This window comes from Camelus bactrianus, chromosome 28 (genome assembly GCF_048773025.1).
Source record: "Camelus bactrianus isolate YW-2024 breed Bactrian camel chromosome 28, ASM4877302v1, whole genome shotgun sequence".
In the NCBI taxonomy this organism is placed as follows: domain Eukaryota; kingdom Metazoa; phylum Chordata; class Mammalia; order Artiodactyla; family Camelidae; genus Camelus; species Camelus bactrianus.
This window is the reverse complement of record NC_133566.1, coordinates 12,264,135-12,283,776: the sequence shown is the minus strand read 5'-3', so window position 1 is coordinate 12,283,776 and position 19,642 is coordinate 12,264,135. Positions and strand designations below refer to the sequence as shown.

At 40.0% G+C, this 19,642-nt stretch overlaps 1 protein-coding gene across 2 annotated transcripts in view; it reads left to right on the top strand.

The window, feature by feature from the left end:
• Window positions 1–3,309: 3,309 nt before the first annotated feature.
• TMEM182 (transmembrane protein 182) overlaps window positions 3,310–19,642 on the top strand; it is a 39,223-nt gene continuing 22,890 nt past the window's right edge. Inside the window, exons 1-3 of one of the 2 annotated variants that reach the window (XM_045519671.2) lie at window positions 3,310–3,626; window positions 3,860–3,959; window positions 5,580–5,678. In XM_045519671.2, the coding sequence (XP_045375627.1) occupies window positions 3,495–3,626; window positions 3,860–3,959; window positions 5,580–5,678 (331 nt within the window). In that variant the 5' untranslated portion in view covers window positions 3,310–3,494. The remainder of the gene's footprint in view (window positions 3,627–3,859; window positions 3,960–5,579; window positions 5,679–19,642) is intronic. The other variant, XM_010959094.3, reaches the window with a different exon arrangement.

Below are 19,642 nucleotides of genomic sequence, written 5' to 3'. Positions count from 1 at the left end.
GCTATGTACAGTCACTGTTGAGTACAGTTTTTTTTAAGCTGCTGAGAGAACTTAGGGAAGAGATACTGAATTGCTGTTGGAAATATTTTCAGAATCATGAAAAATTGAGAGTTTTAAACGATAGGCAAACTATCCAGGTTTCTAAAGAAGAAAGATAATTTTTTGACCCCTGATGGTAAGTTCCATTCATTTCTCAATAAGAGCCCGCTCTGGATTTTTAAGAAGATGGTTTGCAAGCATCTATAGAGGAAGCAAATAATCTGCTAAAATCCGTTTCCAGTTTCACGAAGAACAGGTCGGATCAGGGCCATTTCTCCTGGGATGGATTTCCAGTTGAACAACTCAAGAGGCCATGTATTTGCATCTCAGCCAAGAGTCCTAATACAAATGGATTTTTATTTTGTTTTAGTGCCTTTTGTGTGTCAAGCACTATGATAAGCACTGGGGATAACTGAGCTAAAGGAGTTCAGCTTTATGATGTCAGAAGTAATCTATGGTATTTTTCTCAAATAGATGCCCACAGATGAATTGTTAGAAACAACCATATTGGTTACATTAATAGCTACTTTGATAAATATACATTTTATAATGATGCTTATATATTTTTGGATAAACCAAAAATGGTTAAAAAAAGTGTAATTAGTTGATGGATCTCATCCAGAAAGACAATTTTTTGTGTGTGATAAAGACCAAAATTGAGATGAATACATTCTTTTCTACTTATTTAAAAAATCTAGTTGTTTGTGTATGTGTGTGTTTGTGAATGTGTTGAAGGTTTAATATTAATGTCTAGATTTTTACCATAAATAATAAGGATATAAGTAAAATAAATAGAACCTTCTTAAAAGATCCCTCTTCCTTTCCAAACAGCAGCATTGTCACCTACAATAAAACTGCACAACCACAACCACACAGATCTTGGGAGAGGGGTGTGTGGGTGAGCAGGAGAGTGTGTCTAGGATGGCTGGAAGCTCATTATTACAACCGCTATGCACCTCGTTCTAATGAATCACTTTTTCCCATTAGCTCCTGAACTCCTCAAAATTAGGGCCTGTGTATCTGATAAGATGCCTGGACCCTCACAAGTTTTCAATAAGCACTTCTTGAAGGTAATTTCTCCCTCCCTCCCCATAAAACCCCTTAATTTGATTTTATATTGCATTAGTTATAGAATAGTATCTTTATTAATTTCCCATTGCTGCTGTAACAGTGTAACAAATTAACACAAAATCAGTGGCTTAAAACAACACAGATTTACTGTTCTGCAGTTGCAGAGGTCAGAAATCCACAAAGTCAAGGCGCTGGTAAGACTGCGTTCCTTCCTGAAGGCTCTCAGGGACAATCTGTTTGCTTTTCTCTTCCATCTGCTAGAAGCTGCCCATATTCCTTGGCTTGTGGCCTCTTTCTTCCGTCTTCAAACCAGCAATTCTCTGACCCTTTTTGGGTGGTCACACTTCTTTCTCTGACTACAGTGAGGGAAGACTCTCTACTTTTCTTTTAAGCATTCATGTGATTAGATTGGACCTACCTGTATAGTCCAGAATATTGCTATATAAGGTAACATATTCACAGATTATGTGGTTATGTTTAGGATTGGGGTGTGGATTTCTTTGGGAACCCATTATTCTGCTTATCACAGCATCCAAATAGGAAAGGTGGTGGCATTAACTTTGTTAGACTATACCCAGAATGTTTTTACTATTCCTCACTTCAATCAAGTACTTAAAAATTGTAGCAAAGAATCAGAACAGCAAGGGGATTTGGAGTGGTTCCAGTTGAAGGGATGTTTAAAGGAAGGAAGATGTTTATCTTAGAAAAATGAAGACCTATATTGAGGGGTGCAGTGGGGGGTCGTGGTTTGAGGAGGCACGAGACGATTGCTTCTTCAAAATACCAACAAGGTCTGCTGCAGGATAGAGAGTTAAGCTTGTGCTGTACCATCTAAGAGGGCAGAATACGAGTAATACTGGGACCTTTAGGGAAGCAGTTTCGGGCAGAAATTAAGGCAGAGCCATGGACATTATTGATGTACTTAAGTGCAGCAGGCTGAAAATGGCATGTTTTGTTGATGTTCAGAATCTTATAAAGGAGACTTGAGCTTTAAATGAGGGATCAGCTCAGATGCACTGTCAGATTCCACTTAACCCTCACCGTCACTGATTCTGTGACTTAGAATTCCATTCGTGACCCTTGGGCAGCCCCGACTGCATATAGCGGGAGCTGGCCACGCCCCTCATCCTTACTCAGGAGTCATCTTTTGGCCATCACTAATTTCGTATCTAAGGAGCCATCCCTTGTCAAACAAAAGAGGCGGTGAAGGAGGCTGTTGAGTTCAGATGCCTCTTCGGAAGATGCAGTGACCCATGTTACTACTGAGATATTAAAAACAACAGCCACAGGGATAGTGCAAGTTTTAAAATATTTCACAGATTCTTAAAGAATGCTCTCTGGCATGTTTAGGCACGGAAAGAAAACAGAGAAATGAGCTATAGAGGCAAGGTGTGAAGAAAGTGCAGATTCATTGCTCTTAGGTGACTTGTATGGGTATCAAGTAGGACTCATATTTTGAGGAAGTTGAATATTTAAAATGAAGAAAACAAAAGAAAAAGTAGACCATATTCTTTAATCCTAATCCAGAAAATAATATATTTTTGAGAGTTTTTTTTTTTTTCATTAGTCCATTTTTGGGATGACTATTTGGAATAACTTGTACAAGATCTGGGAGTCGCTATGTAAAGTTCTGCTTTTATGTCAAAAGTGTTTGCTACATAAAGGTACTTTTTATGCTTTAAATAGTTTATGTTACCATAGTTTTGATCTTTTCAATACACTTACGGATGTCTAGGTTATAAAGCTGAACTGTACTCACTGCGTTACGTTAGATAATTTGACCTACTAATTATTTTATATACTAAAAATACCCAAAAGGAATTAAGAAATTAATTACAACTTCACTTGTATTCAAGAGAGCTATTTGTGGTTCTTTACAGCTGTGATTTGTATATCTTCAAAGAGAGTCTTAAGTGTCTTTGGGGTTGTAATGGGCATTCTGGATTAAGAGGAGCTTGTTCAGACACTTAAGGCTTTGGGCCAGTACTGGCAATGACTTCATACCATTCCCTCTTCTTTCCACTTCTATGGATTACCCAACAGCAATAATGGTGATTCTGGCCAGCCCCTGACCCTCCCGTCCACAGTCAGGGGAAGGTCAGCTATTTTTTGATCCCCATGGCGGGGAGACAGCTCCTCAATCAGTATCCTAAAATAGCCAGCCATTCCCAGCTGCTGGGCTGGAGTCCCTCCAGGGGAGAGCAGGGGCAATACAATTCCACCGGCTGGGAGGGAGTGAGAAGCCACCGAGACGTGCGCTAGGAGCGGCTTCTCGAGAAGATTCTGCCGACCCCCAAATCTTCATTCTTTTTGTTGAGGAGTTGCGTGTCTGCTATTTTTATTTTTTTTTTAATTTTATTTAAAGAGAAACAAGTGAATTGAAAATGAGACTAAATATCGCCATCTTCTTTGGGGCTCTCTTTGGTGCTTTGGGGGTTTTACTCTTTTTGGTGGCTTTTGGATCAGATTATTGGCTTCTTGCGACTGAAGTGGGGAAGTGTTCAGGTGAACAGAATGTGCGTTTCTTTCAAACTATTGTACTTGGTAGTAATGAGGACAGCCTTGTGTATCTTCTTAAAATTCAAAGGATAAGTGGAATGTCTGTTTCTTCGTAGAAGAGATATGTAGACAGTTACTGATCATTATTATTTGGGAAAAAAATACATCGCTTTAAAAATGTCCTGGATGTCATCATTTAGATTATGTTCCTTTTGTTGATGGCAAGTTGCTTCATTTGTGTTCCGTACAGACAGAAAACGTCACTTTCCACCATGAAGGATTCTTCTGGAGATGTTGGTTTAATGGGGCTGTGGAAGAGAATGATTCCAATATCTGGCAGTTCTGGTACAGTAAGTACAATTCAGATCTATTTTCTCCCTTGGCTTTAAAATAAAAATAAACTGTTTCCTATTTGGTGCTTACCACTTACAAAATAGGATTGGGTTCTTAGTCGTGGAATCTCAATAGGATATCTTACAAAGGTTCATAAAATGATCCCTTTTCAGTAAGTAGAAGTGGCTACAGGAATAATTATTTTATTTTTCTAACATAAAATAGGAGTCTGAATTTTTATGACAAAATTAAAGAATCCACTCTTTCCTTGTTCATGTTTAAAATACACCAACCTTAACAAGCAAAACAAATATTATCTATAGTATTTTTTATTATTATGTCTATTATTGCTATGTTGCAAATAATGTTTTAATTTTTTTTTGGCTGTAAACCCTTGAAACCCCAAATTAAAAATCCAGAATTAGAGATGTATTATTTTATAATAATAGCTTCAAAGTCAAAAATTCTTTTTATAATGAACAGTTATGAGCAGTGGCAGATGAAAGCTTGCTCAGTTTGGGCTTAAACCAAGTTTGTGTGCAGCGTCAAGGCATGCTTCCCTTTTGATGTTTCCACTCTCTTATAGAAAGTTTAAAGTTCTTTTTTGAAGCAGAATAGCTTCTTAAAAATATGATGCCTTCCTTCAACTGCATTTCCTGTATTGTGCTAATCTTTGAAAACCGACTCACTGAAAATAGCTAGTCTTTATCTTATTGCCTCCAACAATGTAAGAACTGTTTATTACTGTCAAGCTTATTGTGGTTTGAAATTCTTATCAAAATGCTCCCATGATAAATCAAAGTATGGTATTTACACAGTAGTCAAGGTTATGGAATAGATCATAAAAATATGAAATCACAGAACACAAACCAGCAGTGAACTGGCATATGTAACAGGAACAAAGCCATGACAAAATGGCGTTTTGAGAAACATTTCATAGACTGTCTGATTGTCACTGGGGGAAGAGGATAAGCATGTGACCTGCCAATGGACATTATTTAGCCTTTGCGCTGGAGTAAATCAGACTCTGCAGGAGGAAGATTTTTGCCAAGACTTAGACAAGGAAGGACTATTTTATTCCTTAGAGGAGATACAATGAAATCTTCAGGTTTTCAAACAACATTAACGTTCTTCCTTGTGATTTCTTCAAATGCTGAAAATGTATTTGAATTATCAACTTGCACAGTCTATCATTTGCCTCATTACCCTAAAAATAGAATATAGAAGAAATTTTATATTAATTGGAATCAATCAAGGTTAAATCTAAGTTTATTACATTTTTTAAACAATTATTTTTTGAATATCTAGGCATTGTATTAGGAACTGGAGAATGTAGTTGTGAAAATAAATGAAATCTTATGCTTTCAATTTTAAGGTGGTATTAAGGGCATTCTCTACACTGGATTAGGTTATGAGCTCGATGTTTTTGATGAATTCAGTTTCCAGGTCCCTGGTGCATTCCATGTGAGGTTTTTAAGGACGTCTCCCCACCTCATTCAATAATTCTCTGAATTTGTTGATCTGACCTGCATTTTATTTTGCTCATGCATCCCCAGATCCTGCATTTCTCGTCTATTAGGAACAAGTCTTCACTCGGCTTCTCACAACACATACCTTTGTTCTGCTCTCCCCTCTAGCCAATCAGCCACCGTCGAAGAACTGCACCCACGCTTACCTGTCGCCGTATCCCTTCATGAGAGGCCAGCACAACTCCACCTCCTATGACTCCGCAGTCAGTAAGTACCTCTGTGCTCAGAGCACCTCTGAGGGTGCCTGTCTCTCTTACAGGTGCCCTCCAACACTCCTGGAGGCAATTAAGAAGTGATTTGTCATTTATAATTTCAACTCAATATGTTATATATAAAATAGTAAGGTGTCATTTTTAAAACACCATTTATAATCCTAACAAAATACAACTTGGTCTAAAAGTAAAGCCATTGCAATTTGCTTGCTACTTATAAAGCTAATTTTTTAAAAGTGTGTTTTCTGATATGAAAATAGCACTGTTCATCAGGAAGAACTGCTCCTTAAGAGTTTAACCGACATAAAACTAGTCTTATAATGGAAAATATTGTAATATACATCCTGAATTTAAAACGTTTTTTGCAAGTGTTATATGTAAGAATGTAATTATGCTACTGTGTTCTACATAGTGACAGAAACTTGTTGTGTGTGACATCCCATAGAAGAAGAGCCAGGCGTCATTAACTGGGAGCCATGATTACCTGGCTTCTTTCACGTTTTGTACTGTTTTCTTCTATAGAAAGGACATATATTAGTTTCTATAGAAAGCACAGAATATGTAGTATAGAAAGTTAGTTTTATAGAAGGTGCATAAGCTCAACATGTCAACTTTATTCTCAGCTGGTTACATAAAATTTTAAATACAGGGTGTTTAACTTAACTTTAAGACTAAAGGTTGGTACAGAAATTACCAGTGTCATAAACAGAGCCACATAATATCTGTTTTTTTGAAGAGGATACCTAATACATTTAATATTCTGAATAAATTTGTATCAGTGAGCATTCTCCAGAGAATCAGTAGGAGATTATAAACGTGTGTGTATGTGTGTGTGTACACAGAGTGGTAAGTTGAGATTGATTGAGGGAAAGATTTTTAAGGAATTGGCTCATGCTACTGTGGAGGCTGGCACGTCTGAAATCTGTGGGTCAGGCCTGTGGCTGCAGAACCAAGTAAGAGTGGATGTTGTGGTCTGGACTCCACAGGCTGTAAAGCTGGGTAGAATTTCTGTGGTGCAGTCTGAAGGGGAGTTCCTCCTTCTTCAGGCAACCTTGGTCTTTGGTCTCAGGCCCTTCAACTGATTGGATGAGGCCCACTTCCTCATTATGGAGGTTAACCTGCTTTACTTGTAGTCTGCTGATTGTAAACGCTAATTGCATCTTAAAAATACCTTTACAGCACCATTTTGACTAGGGTTTGATCAAGCAACTGGGAGCCAGAGTCTAATCAAGTTGACACATAACATTAACCATCACGGAACTTAATGAATTTTTACATCAGTCACCCATTTTTTTTCATCTTTTGATAGAATATGTATTTCCATACACTATAATTTTGTTTTGAGTTTGTCCAAGGACATAGCATATGTTTATATCACATCGTTAACATTAACATTACATTTTGTGGAGTGTGGATCGGGGAAGAGGTGAGCTGACACCAGCCTTACTTGTCCGCCGGGCTTGCTTTGCTCAGAAGGCCTGTGGCTGTTGGCTTTGAAAACACGTGCAGTGTAGATACTGTCTCCTGTGAAGACCCACCCGCGTGAGGCATCTCATTCACACCTGTCAAACCCTCTCACATCACTTTGGAGGTGGGCCCTCTCACTGATAGGAGGTGGCACAGGATGGAGCAGGAGAAACCTTTCTATATTACACAAAGTTACAAAGATGTTATATTACAAAAGGTCATGAAAATGGTACCCCTCCCTTGTCACTCTTTGTGGAACGTTAGGTATTTGCATAAATATTAGTATCGCTGTTCTCGATATTCATACGTTAAGGTCCTGTGATCAGATAGGTATTGTGGGCACCATAGATTAACAAATGAATCTGTGTGTTTGAAAAGTTTGCACCTCAAGGAGATAGTGGAGAACTTGAAAAACAAGGTAAGATAATCTGTGCATAATAATTATGAGAAAGACGGATAGTAAATGCATGTCAGAAAAATTATACTGCAATTACATTTAGAATTATTATGTGGCATTACATATAATTACTGTGTCATGTTTTAGATCTAGTGACAAAACCACATTCCTTTTTTTTTTAATTGTCAGACTCCTCTTTGGCACACAAATTGTAACTCATTCACTTTAAGCAACTTTATCAAACACTTTAAGTAAAAATGACTGAAATGGGAAGAAGTTATGTCCTACAACAGAAATAATCTATGCAGATTTCATTTATCTTCATAATGATGTACAATGGTGTCTGACATTCATTTGGGTGATTTTTTTATCGTTTCCTTTATCCAAGAGAAGGGCATACATTTCATCAAAAAGACTCCACCTGATTGAAAGTGTGTGTTTCCTGGTTAAGGAGGCCACACAGGCTTCACTAGACTCCAGAACTACTCTCTGGCTTCATGTAGCTTCGTAAGTATCAGGCGTTAAACATTTGTCAGCATACCTTGGGTAAATTCAAAGTATTGTTTGTAAAATCTGGTGTCTCCTGGCCTGGCATATTATTGATAAATGACTTTGTATTCTCCTTTTTGCAATTACAGTCAGAAAATATTGAAATACATAGTGGTGGATGATTTTTCTGGTGGGACTGTTGTAGAATTATTGGACGTTCCTGACGAAATTGCTCTGTTTCACGATGAGGAGACTGAGACCTAGAGAAAGCACGTGGTTCTGTCTTCACACGGCTGTTCACAGGCAGAGCTGACGCAAAGGTCCAAGTCTCTGGGTTTTGCTTATTGATAGTCTTATAAATGACAGTGAATGGAAAGGCTAATTTTCATCCTTACTATTAAATCTTTTTTAGTGTAAATCTTTTAGTAGTATCTCAACAAAAGAACAAATTAAACTTATGTCGGCTTCTTCTCCCTTTCTACCTGATCCTGGCCTATGTGTACAGTCTGGTCTAATTCAGCGTTTCCTTTATTTTTGTTTTAATCTCAAATACATATTCTAACATCCAGTTATATGCAAATCTAATTATTTGGATGGTTGCCCGACCCTAGAGGGGGTGATCTAATTTTCAAAACTGTTTTTTGAGGTAGGATTGTGTACTTTGAAGTCCATTAAACAATTCCATTACCTTTTGACATCCGTCAGAATTTAGATTTTCCAGTTTGTTTCATACTTAAATTCAGTCACAGTGGATTAATTTGGTAGCATTTGGTGATGATGTACTGAACATGGGTTCATTTTCAAGGTAGCTCAACCCTTAAGTGAAACAGTCGTTTCTTTCTGGTGTCCTTATAGTCTTTGACCACACCCAACAGAGTTTTCCTTGTATATGACTGTAATTGTTTGTCTACTCAGTTTCTTCATTATTTATTGCAACTCCCCAAAAGCCTAGAATGTGACCTAATCATATTTATATCACCAGAACTTAGTGTAGTGCCTGGCATTTAGGAGATGCTTAAATATTGAGTGACAGTGCAAAAGCTACAGTTTGTGTTTTCAGCAGTAAACTAATTTAACTTTATTTTTCCCAAGTGGAAAATTTTCAAAGCTAAATTTCATACTTCGGTTTCTTCTGAAGCAGAATATATTGCATATAATTTTATCTTTTCCTGATAAACTGAAACAAACCCGCGGACACAGGCCAGTCACCATGAATCAGTATTTGTCCTCTTGCTGTAGGGGCTGTGTATGTCCCCCCCCCCCCCCAAATGCTGTTTCCCTCTTCCCAACCCCTCCTCACTTCATTTTTCTAACAGAACAGGTTTATCCACCGAGCTAGTTTAAACTTCAGTTTTCTAGGGAAGTCTTCCTTGCTGGCCCCCTACCCCACTAATACTTGAACTAGACCAGGTTCTCCTTTATAAAAACCTGTGCTTTAATTTGGTAATTCATAGCACAGAGTTTAATTACTTACTTGCATAATTATTTTGTTCATATAGTTCTTCCCAATTCGACTCTAAACTCCTCGGCTGTGATGTCTTTTATGTTTTGACTTACCACTGTATCCACTGTAGACTGCATAGGTTTGTATAATAAATAGTTCTTGAGAGTCTCCATTAACTAACCTGTTCTGTGGTGCTGATAACTGGTGCCCCGAGTAACAACTCACGTGTGTAGGAATTTTTCAAGCCTTTATGAAACGGACCCTGATTGCTCTTAAAATCTTCTTCCATACTTGTAATTTTTTAGATCTTCAACATTGTTTTCACGTGTCAACTGTCCTTTGCTTTTAGTGTTAGTAATATTTATTTGGGATTTTTTCGTAGTCTTTTTAACTTTCACTATTATAAAAAAGTGTCGAGTGATGTGAATGGTGTAAGACTAGAAGCAGGAAGGCTGCAAGGCGCGGTATTAGTAGCACGCTGGGCTGTACGTGGCAGAAGACAAACAGTAGCTAAAAAATAAGGGCTATCTTTCTCCCACAATAAGAAGTTCAGGAGCAGCTGCCTTAAGGATGCTGTCAGGTTCCCAGGCCCTTTCAACCTTTTCTCCTACCATCCCCGGCAGGTGGACAGTCACTGTCATGTTCTTCCATCTTCCAAACAGCAGAAGTGTCCCTAGAATTCTCTGGTAGGTTTCTGTCAGTGCTTTCTTTATCAGAACTGGGTCACATGGCCTTGTCGGGCTGGGACGTGGAGTTGTTGGCTTTCTAGCCACTGTGCTGGAGGAGGAGAAGGGCGAAGGCCTGGGAGCATTGAACGGGCCGACCCAGAGGCCCCTCCTCAGGGGAGAAGCATCGCAGTCCTGCCTGGAAGTTGTCAGGGCTTGACGAGGGGGGAGAGCAAAGATGGAAAGACAGTAGTGGATATAAATGATATTTAAAGAGTTAATGTGTAAAACTTGGTAGTTGAACAAAAGAAATCTGGAGGAATCTAGGAAAATGAAGAAATTTACGCCAAACATTTAAACCAAAAAGGAGCAAGGGGCCCATCTTGGCCTCTCTTATCTTTCAGTATCATCGCTTCCACCCCAAACTTCAGATTTTTTTTTTCTTAAAAGAGATTATTAACTAGATTCGATGAAAAAAATTATTGAGTGTCTACTATGAAAAAAATTATTGGACACTGTCCTGGGTGCTTTAGAGTCAGCCCTAAATTCTTGCCTTCACGGAGCTTTCAGTATGGTGGGGAGGCAGAAAATAAAGTAAATCAGTTATGTACTTGGCGAGAAATAACAGGGAAGGAGTATGTGTGGAGGGACCCTCAGTATTAAGCATGGTGACAAATGTCCAGAGAAACATAAATCATGCAAAGCAGCTGGAGCCTAAGGAGCCTGGGGTGGCAGAGGTGGGGGATGTGAGCTGTACAGTGCGATCAGAGGAGAGCGTGCGTCTGAAAAAGTGACCTTGGGTGGACACTTGTCAGAAGTGATGGCGTGAGCCTTGTGATACCCAGAGGAAAAGTGTTCCAGGTAGAGGAAACGTCAGATGCAAAGGCCCAGAAGCAGAGACATGCCCGATATGTGCGAAGAACAGAAGAGAAGCTGGCACAGTGGGTGAGGAGGGAGAGAGGGGTGGGCAGGAGGGGTGGGCAGAGAGACAGAGGGTGCAGGGGAGGCTGCGTGGTGTGAGGACCTGGGCTCATACTCTGAGATGGGCAAGGGGGCTCATTGAGGGGGTCTGACTTACACTGTAAAAGAATCTCTTCAGTTGTCGTGTTGTTAACAGACTGTAGAAAGGCAAGGGTGGAATTAGGGAGCCTGGTTGGGAGGGTTGCTATATTCCAGATGGCTAAGATCAGGATATTAGAAGGTGGAAGGTTGTCTGATTCTGGCAGAGTCCTCTTAAAATTATTTAACAACCAGGAAGGAAATCTATCAAATGGACAACACCTGTAAACAAACCAGAACAAAAAAATCATATCTAGGCTGCTATGTACCTTCAAACATCAGCTCTGAATTTCATTTTTTCCCTTTTTTATTTTTAAAGAATTAGTTTATTATAGAAATGTTTAGATATTTATAGAAATGGAGAAAAGAGTACAATAAACCCCATATACTCTTTAATGATTACCAACACATTTTCTGAGTTGTTATTATTACTGTGAGTTTTGAGAATTCTCTATATACTCTAGATATGAGTCCTTTGTTTGATATGTGTTTCCCAGATACCTTCTCCCAGCCTGCAGCTTGTCCTTCGGTCACCTTAACCAGATCTTTCACAGAGTAAAAGTCGTGAATTTTGCTGAAGCTCGGTTTATGGAGTTTTTCTTTTATGGAGCATACTTTTGATGTCATGTCTGAGAACAGTTTACCAAGCCCCAGGGCCTGAAGATTTTCTCCTGTTTTCTTCCTATTTTGTGGTTTCATGTTTTACATTTAAATCTATGATCTATTTTGAGTTACTTTTTTGTAAGTGGTAAGATTTATTATTTTGCAAACGTGTGTTGTATGGCTCTAGCACCATTTGTTAAAAAGGCTGTCTTTCCTTCACTGAATTGCTTTTGCATCTGTGTCAAAATACAATTGGTCATACTTGTGTAGGGCTATTTCTGGAGCATGTATTTTGTTCCATTCCACTGTGATAAGAGATCATACTTTGTATGATTTAAATTCTTTGAAATTTTAATAAGGCTTGTTTTATGGCCCATGGTATGATCTATTTCGCGATATGTTCCAGGACACTTGAAAAGAATGTATATACTTCTGTTGCTGGGTGGAATGTTCTGTGAATGTCCATTAGAAGCTCTTGGTTGATGGCATTGTTGAGTTCTTCTATATCCTGGTTGCTTTTCTGTCTAGTTGTTCTTTTAATTGTTGAGGGTGGGTACAGAAGTCTCCAACTAAAGTTATAGATTGATCTGTTTCTCTTTGCAGCTCTGTCAGCTTTATATCACGTATTTTGCAACTCTGTTGTGAGGTGCGTGCACACTTAGCACTGCTATGCCTTCTTCACTGAGTGATACTTTCATTATTATGTAGCACTGCCAGTGCTTTCTTTATTCTAAAATATACTTTATTTGATATTAGTACAGCCACTCCTGATTTGAATGAATACTTAATGAGATATATTTTTTTTCATTCTTACTTTCAACACATCTATATCCTTATATTTGAAATAAATATCTTACAGACAGCAGATAGTTGGATAATTTTTAAAATTAAGTCTATAAAGCTGTCTGTCTTTCTCTCTCTTTTTCTTTTTTTTTAAATTAAGACTTAATTTTTTAGCGCAGTTTTAGGTTCATAGAAAAATTGAGAGGAAGGTACAGAGATTTCGTATATACCTCCTACCCGCAGACATGCAGGCCTCCTCCATTGTCAACACCCATAGTTAATCTTAGGGTTCCTTGGCATTGCACATTCTTGGGTTTAGACAAATGTGTAATGGCATACAGAGTAGTTCCATACAGAGTAGTTTCCCTGCCCTAAAAATCCCTTGTGCTCTGCCTGTTCATACCTCCTCTCCTCTCCTCCCCAGTGCCTGGCAACCACTGATCTTTTTATGGTCTCCATAGTTTTACCTTTTCCAAAATGCTATTTTGTGGGAATCATGCAGTTTCTCACCTTTTCAGATTGGTTTCTTTTACTTAGTAATACACATTTAAGTTTCTTCCTTGCCTTCTCATGGCTTGATAGCTCATTTCTTTTTAGCACTGATTAATATTTGACTGTCTGCATATACCACAATTTATTTATTCTTTCACCTACTGGAAGGCACCTTGATTGCTTCCAAGTTTTGGCAATTATGAATAAAGCTGCTGTAAACATCTGGGTGCAGGGTTTTGTGTGGATAAGTTTTCAGCTTCTTTGGGTCAATACCAAGAAAAGTGGCTGCAGGACTGGATGATAAGGATATCTTTAGTTTTATAAAAAACTGTTAACCTGTCTTCCGCAGCATCTGAACAGTTTGCATTCCTATCAGCAATGAATGTGAGTTCCTGCGTTCTAATCCTCTCTAACATGGAGTGTTGTCAGTGCTCTGGATTTGGGCCATTTTAATATGCGTATAGTGGTATCTCATTGCTTTATTTGCATTTCCCTGTTGACATTAAAGTGGAGCATCTTTTCCCATGCCTATTTGCCTTCTTTATATCTTCCTTGGTGAGGTGTCAGTTAAGTAAAGTCTTTGTGCCACTTTTTTTTTCCTTAATGGATTGTTTGTTTTCTTATGGTTGAGTTTTAAGAGTTCATTTGGATCACAGTATTTTATCAAGTGTGTCTTTTGCAAATATTTTCTTCTGGGCTGTAACTTGTCTTTTCATTTTCTTGACATTGTCTTTGCAGAGTGAAGTTTTTTGATTCTTATGAAGTCCAGCTTATCAATTATTTCTTTCATGGATGGTTCCTCTTGTGTTGTACATAAAAAATCATCACCATACTCAAGGTTTTCCCTGTATTATCTTCCAAGAATTTTATAGTCTTACATTTTACTTTTAGGTCTATGATCCATTTTGAGTTAATTTTTGTGAAGGGTGTAAAGTCTGTATCTAGATTTATTTGTTTATTTGTTTTGCATGCAGATGTCCACTTGTTCCAACAACATTTTCTTTACTCCATTTTATTATTTTTGCTCCTTTGTCAAATATCAGTTGACCATATTTTTGTGGGTCTACTTCTGGGCTCTCTTTTCTGTACCATTGGTTTATACATGTCGGTTCTTTTGCCAGTACCACACTGTCAGGATTGTTGTAGCCTTAGAGTAAGTCTTGCAGTCAGGGCATGTCAGTTCTCTGGCTGTGGTTTTCTTCTTCAATACTGTGTTAGTTATTCTGGGTCTTTTGTTTCTCCATATAAACTTTGGAATCAATTTGTTGATATCTACAAAACAACTCAGTGGGATTTTGCTTGGGATTGCACTGAGCCTATAGATCAAGTTCGGAAGAACTGATAGCTTGACAGTATTGAGTCTTACTCCCCAGGGACGTGGAACATCTCTCCATTTATTTAGTTCATTGATTTTGTTCATCAGATATGTAGTTTTCCTTTTATAAATCTTGTACATTTTTGTTAGGTTTATACTTGAATATTTTTTTTCTGGGGCTGGGGGGCACTAATGTAAATGGTATTTGTTTTTAATTTCAAGTTCTACTTGCTCATTGGTGGTACAGAGGAAATCAGTTGACTTCTATATAGTAACCTTGTCATCGCTAGTACCTGGTCCTTTGGCCAGTTTTTGTTGGGACTATTTTTTGGCTTGACTGTTGGCATTTCTGGGTTGCTGGCTTTTCCATCCCCACTGATGCCACAGAATGGGGGCTGCACATTACCGCCCAGTGGTGGTAAAAGCCCACCTCCCTTGCTTCCCTGACACCGCCTCTCTGATAGGAGGTTGGTCTGGCAGCTGTCTGTGCTCGGTGCTGTTTCTTGGTGATTGGCTCCTGTGGCTCCAAATATAGGATGAATGAGGCGAAAAGAAGACCCAGGGAGCTCACCACCACATCGGTCCTTGGGCTCCCGGTTTCCTAGTTGGTCTTCCTCTTCTCTCCCACTTTTCTGAATATTCTTCTGTTTGCTTCCTGGATAATCTCCAGGGATTGGGTTGTGATTAAAAGAAGCGGTAGGGAAGAGTGTGTTTGCTTCCTCCTCCTGGAAGCAGGGCTTCACTTTATCTAGTTATGTTCCGAAGAAACAGCTGACAGGATTTGCTGATGGTGTGGTGTGAGGTGTGAGGGCAAGGGCAGCGTTAATGATGACACTTTTTGTCCTTAGCAACTGGAGGGACGAAGTCGCTATTATTAGAGATGAGAAAGGCTGAGATGGAGCTGATTTTTAAGAGGAAGCTTTGGGAGTTTTGGGCGTGTGACGTTGAGGACACACCCAGTGGAGGTGTTACGCATGCTTTGGGATCACGGAGTCTGGCGTTAACGGTGGAGTTTTGGGCAGGAACTGTGCCTTTGGGAGTCAGTGCGTGCAGGAAGGTACACTTAAAACCGTGGGGCGAGAGAAGACCGTTTGGGGCATGAGTCTAGAGGGAAGGGCGGTCGGTCCGAGGACAGGGCCCTGGGATGCTCTGTTGTCCAGAGGTTGGGAAGAAGAGGAGCCACTCCCGAGCAAGACTGAGGATGGGCAGCTAGGGAAGCAGGAAGAAAACCAGGAGAGTACGGCGTTCTGGAAACCAGAAAGGGAAAGTTCTCAGAGAAGGGAGTGGCAAGATGGGCCAAATGTTGCCCCAAAGTAGAGTTAGGCGCGGACTGAGGTCTGAGCCCTGAGTTTGGCAGGCTGTCCGCAGCAAGTTGACCTCATGCTTTGCCACCTGGATTTCTTTCCTCTTAGGCTCACTAACACTGTTTCCCCTTTAACAGGTCACATTTTGTGTAATCTTTCTTCCATCTTTAAATGATAATATATGGCTGATAAACATTAGTACTGCTTGATAAATTTCAGTGCAGGCATGAGGGATTAGGTCCAGTGAATTTATCAGTAATTGGAGCCATAAATTGCTCAGAGGCACCATCATAATTTCTTCAAAGCTGTTCATTTATATCCTTATTTCTTGTTTCTGCATATTGAAAGCTACTAATCCACTGACAAATATATAAAAGACAAAGTGTTATTTATTTTATAAAATCATCAATACCACAACAGAATGGCTTATGTCATCTCTCACCACGTGCTCCTATCACGTGCAGCTGTTGTGCTAGTCCACCTGCTTTGCTTTACAAATGTTGGCTCCTCGGATCCTGACAACAGCGCTGTGAGGCAGAAGTCACTGCTGCCACTTCAGAGCCACGGAAGCCGAGAGCGTTTAGGTTCCTCAACTCAAAGTTCATGCTCTTCAGTGAGCTGCCTCCATTTCCATAATCACCTTCTTGATAACATTGTAAGGGGAAATTGTTTCGTTTTCTAACAAGCAATATATATTTTCAAACAAAATCTATTTATTCAATAGAGGAGAACTGGTGAGTTCTGTTATGTTTCTTTTTAGTTTTGGTATGATGAGTCAATATGAGGTTTTATTTTACTGTTTATTACTCTTTACAAACAAGTTTGGGGGTATAGGGATAAAGTGATTTTACAATATAGTTATTTAAAAATATGATTGATTTTTTTAAAAGTGCTTTTCCCAGTACTCAGGGTCATTGCTTCATGTCTGTGCATGGCCATGGCAATTGTTCACATCAACAGAGTATGGATTTAGCATTGTTAAGGGAAGTGCCACGTTTTATGGAAAGCAAAGTGTTAATCTGTTTCTAGAGCAACAGCTGTTGTCATACAATATGAGGGGTATTTGCTCTAACAGCTTGCTATGTTGAATAGCTAGAGAGGGAAGTCTTCCAATGATGTATTTTATCCCTGCAAATAAATAAATAAAATCAAATCCCTCGCTAGGCCATGTACAGAGTAGCTATGGGAACGCAGTGTTTGATCTTTTCAATGATTTTCTGCTAAAAATGGGCTGTTTTAGAAGGCTGGTCTCTTCCAGCAGAGACTTGCAAGTTCAATCTATGCGGTTCATTATCAAAGGGAAATATTGACTATCCACTTGTTGGGACTCTAGCAGAAGAGTTGGAAGTGACTTCTGAGGCTGCCGGTTCTACCTTTTTATCAAGAAACAAACTGAAAACTAGGGAGGCTAGATAAGTGTCTCGCTTCTCAAGAACACGCAGCAAATAGCAGGCAGGTCAGTGAAGACACGAGACTGCCAATAGGCATTCCTCCCTCATTCCTTAAGACTGAGCCCTCGGAGAGGCCGAGGCGGTGGTGATGCCCCAGGGGGGTTTAGGTCCTTGGTGAATCCCACCTGCGAACACCAGAGATCTTGCTTCCTGCTCAGTGGAGACAATGTGACTCCCAGTCTGTTCATGAGCAAAAAAACTGCGCGTGTTTGTTCTGGAGTAAACGAGGCGTGTGTGCCCTGCCAGGGGTGTCAGCCGTGTCCCAGCTCCCTTGTCTGTCCCCGAGAGACCGGCATCTCACACTGGCGGTGCTAGCACTGCCTGCGGGTGTGGTTTACATCCCACACGATGCAGGTGCGGATTCCGAGCGGGCCGAGTATTTTTCCATGGTGTTTGCTGGCGGGTGCAGGCCGCTGCTGCCGGCACAGCCCTCTCACCCCAGCGGCCAGTGCCCGTGCTCATCTCTGTACTTTCCTTTTCCTAGAAACTTTTTAGATTCCTTCCTTCCTTTCTTTCTTTTTTTTTTTTTAATTATAATTTCTTGATAAGGTCTCTTGCCCATTTCATTTTGAATACAAGACAGGCTAGTTTCCATGAAGTATTGTCATGTTTTTGGGGTGCCTTTATCTCATAGTATGTTGCCTCTTAAGAAAAAAAAATCAAGAAAATGTAAATTTCTATAATAAAGAAAAGGGAGTATGTGTTTTACTGCCTTCCCTTCCGCTTTCTCACTGAAAACATCCCCTCTTCACAAAACCAAACTACAGACCTTTTGCCATAGTTTGATTATTGCTAGGTTGAAGCTCCGTGCGCACAGAAATCCCGTTTTAATTGAAGTTAATCGGTGATTTTTCCATATTGTTTGTAAGGAAAACTTTCCCATGACATGGGCCAAAACGTTCCACTGGGAAAAGAGCATAGTCTCCAAGGACCCTATGATCTGTCTCCGACTCTGTCTTGTCCGTGGCCCCTAACACCAAAGTTTTTCCACCCTGTGCCTTCACCCCGAGCTAATGCCAAGACCCTTCCTCTCTTCCGGTCTGATATCCCCCAGCGTCTCCCCTTGTACTCAGCACAGCTGACGGTCGTCAGATGGTGGGGTGTCCCCCCCAGTCTGCTTCAGCCTGACTGCGTCTGACACACGTTGCACTTTCCTTCATGTCATGTCACTGGTATGTGCTTGTCTAGCACAGGCCTGATACAGGGCAGATTTTTCAGTCAGTGTTTGAGCATGGGTGAATGAAAGAGGAGAATTCAATTCAGTTGTTAATCACTTCTTTTGTTGTTGTTTTATGATCAAAATAGAGGGGAAATGTCATAATGCTTTTAGTGTTATGCAATTCTTAAACTAACTTTTCTGATAAAGAAATATAGAAACTACTTTTAGTCACATCCCTTTGAGAAAGATTCCTGAATGTATAGTTGCAATGAAAGACCTTGAAACTTTTCAGGGAAATGGGATTTCTTAGTTGTTAGAGATTTGTGGAGGCGAATCATCTGAAAGACATGAAAATGAAGACTGTGAGGTCCTCAGTGACTTACAATAGAATACCTACAATCAAGTAAGCAAAGCTTTGCTAGAATTATTTTCAATTGTCTGCCGAAAGCTTTGGGTCAGCAGGTTCACATTTAATGTTAAAGAAAAGTTATGAATAAAGTGACCCTAAAAATGTCCTATCCATGGCTCACTGCAAAGGGCAGCAAGGCTTCTCAGGAATAGATCAGATTGTTTAGGACGGAATCTGTTAATGAGGAAATTTGTCTCCCCTGGAACGTTTGGAGTTGGGCAGGAACATTCTCAGAAATTCCCAATGTTCTTGGCTCATTTCTATGCGCTGGGTATGCAGGAGGGTGGAAAGGATGGTTCCATAGTCCTCAGGGCTCTGTTTAGTATCCGAATGTTAAATCTCATCACTTGATTCCTCAACCCTTCTTTTCCAACTGCCTGCTTCTCCCTAGGAGGGATTTAAGTGGTAAAGAGGCCCTCAGCCATTGCGATGAGAGGCCAAAACCATCGGTTCATTTCCGCTTTGAGTGAGTTAGCGTCATTCTGTCCTGTGGCCGTTAAGTATCTCACCAACCTTGGCTATGTATAGTGAGGTTTCAGTGGGGATTGGGTGATGTGTAACTGGTGATTCACGTATTCATATTTTATTGAGCATCTGTTTCATGCCAGGCATAACACTTCCCCTGGGGCTAGAAAGACAGGCAGGGTGTGTGTCAGGAACACTGATGGAGAGCAGAGGCCAGACCCCATGTGAGCCCTTTCAGTCCTCTTAAGGGCACTACAGGATAGGTATTGTAGCATTACAGTTGAGGGAAGGAAAGCGAGGCATGGAGAGCTAAGTAACTTGCCCAAGGTCACACCGCTGGTACGAGACATTCCACCGCTTGAGTAATACATACATTACTGACTGTGCGCTCTCCTGTCTTTTGGTGGAGATGAGGAAATAACTCCACGGTGTCGCTTCAGGAAGGGAAGGATGCTTG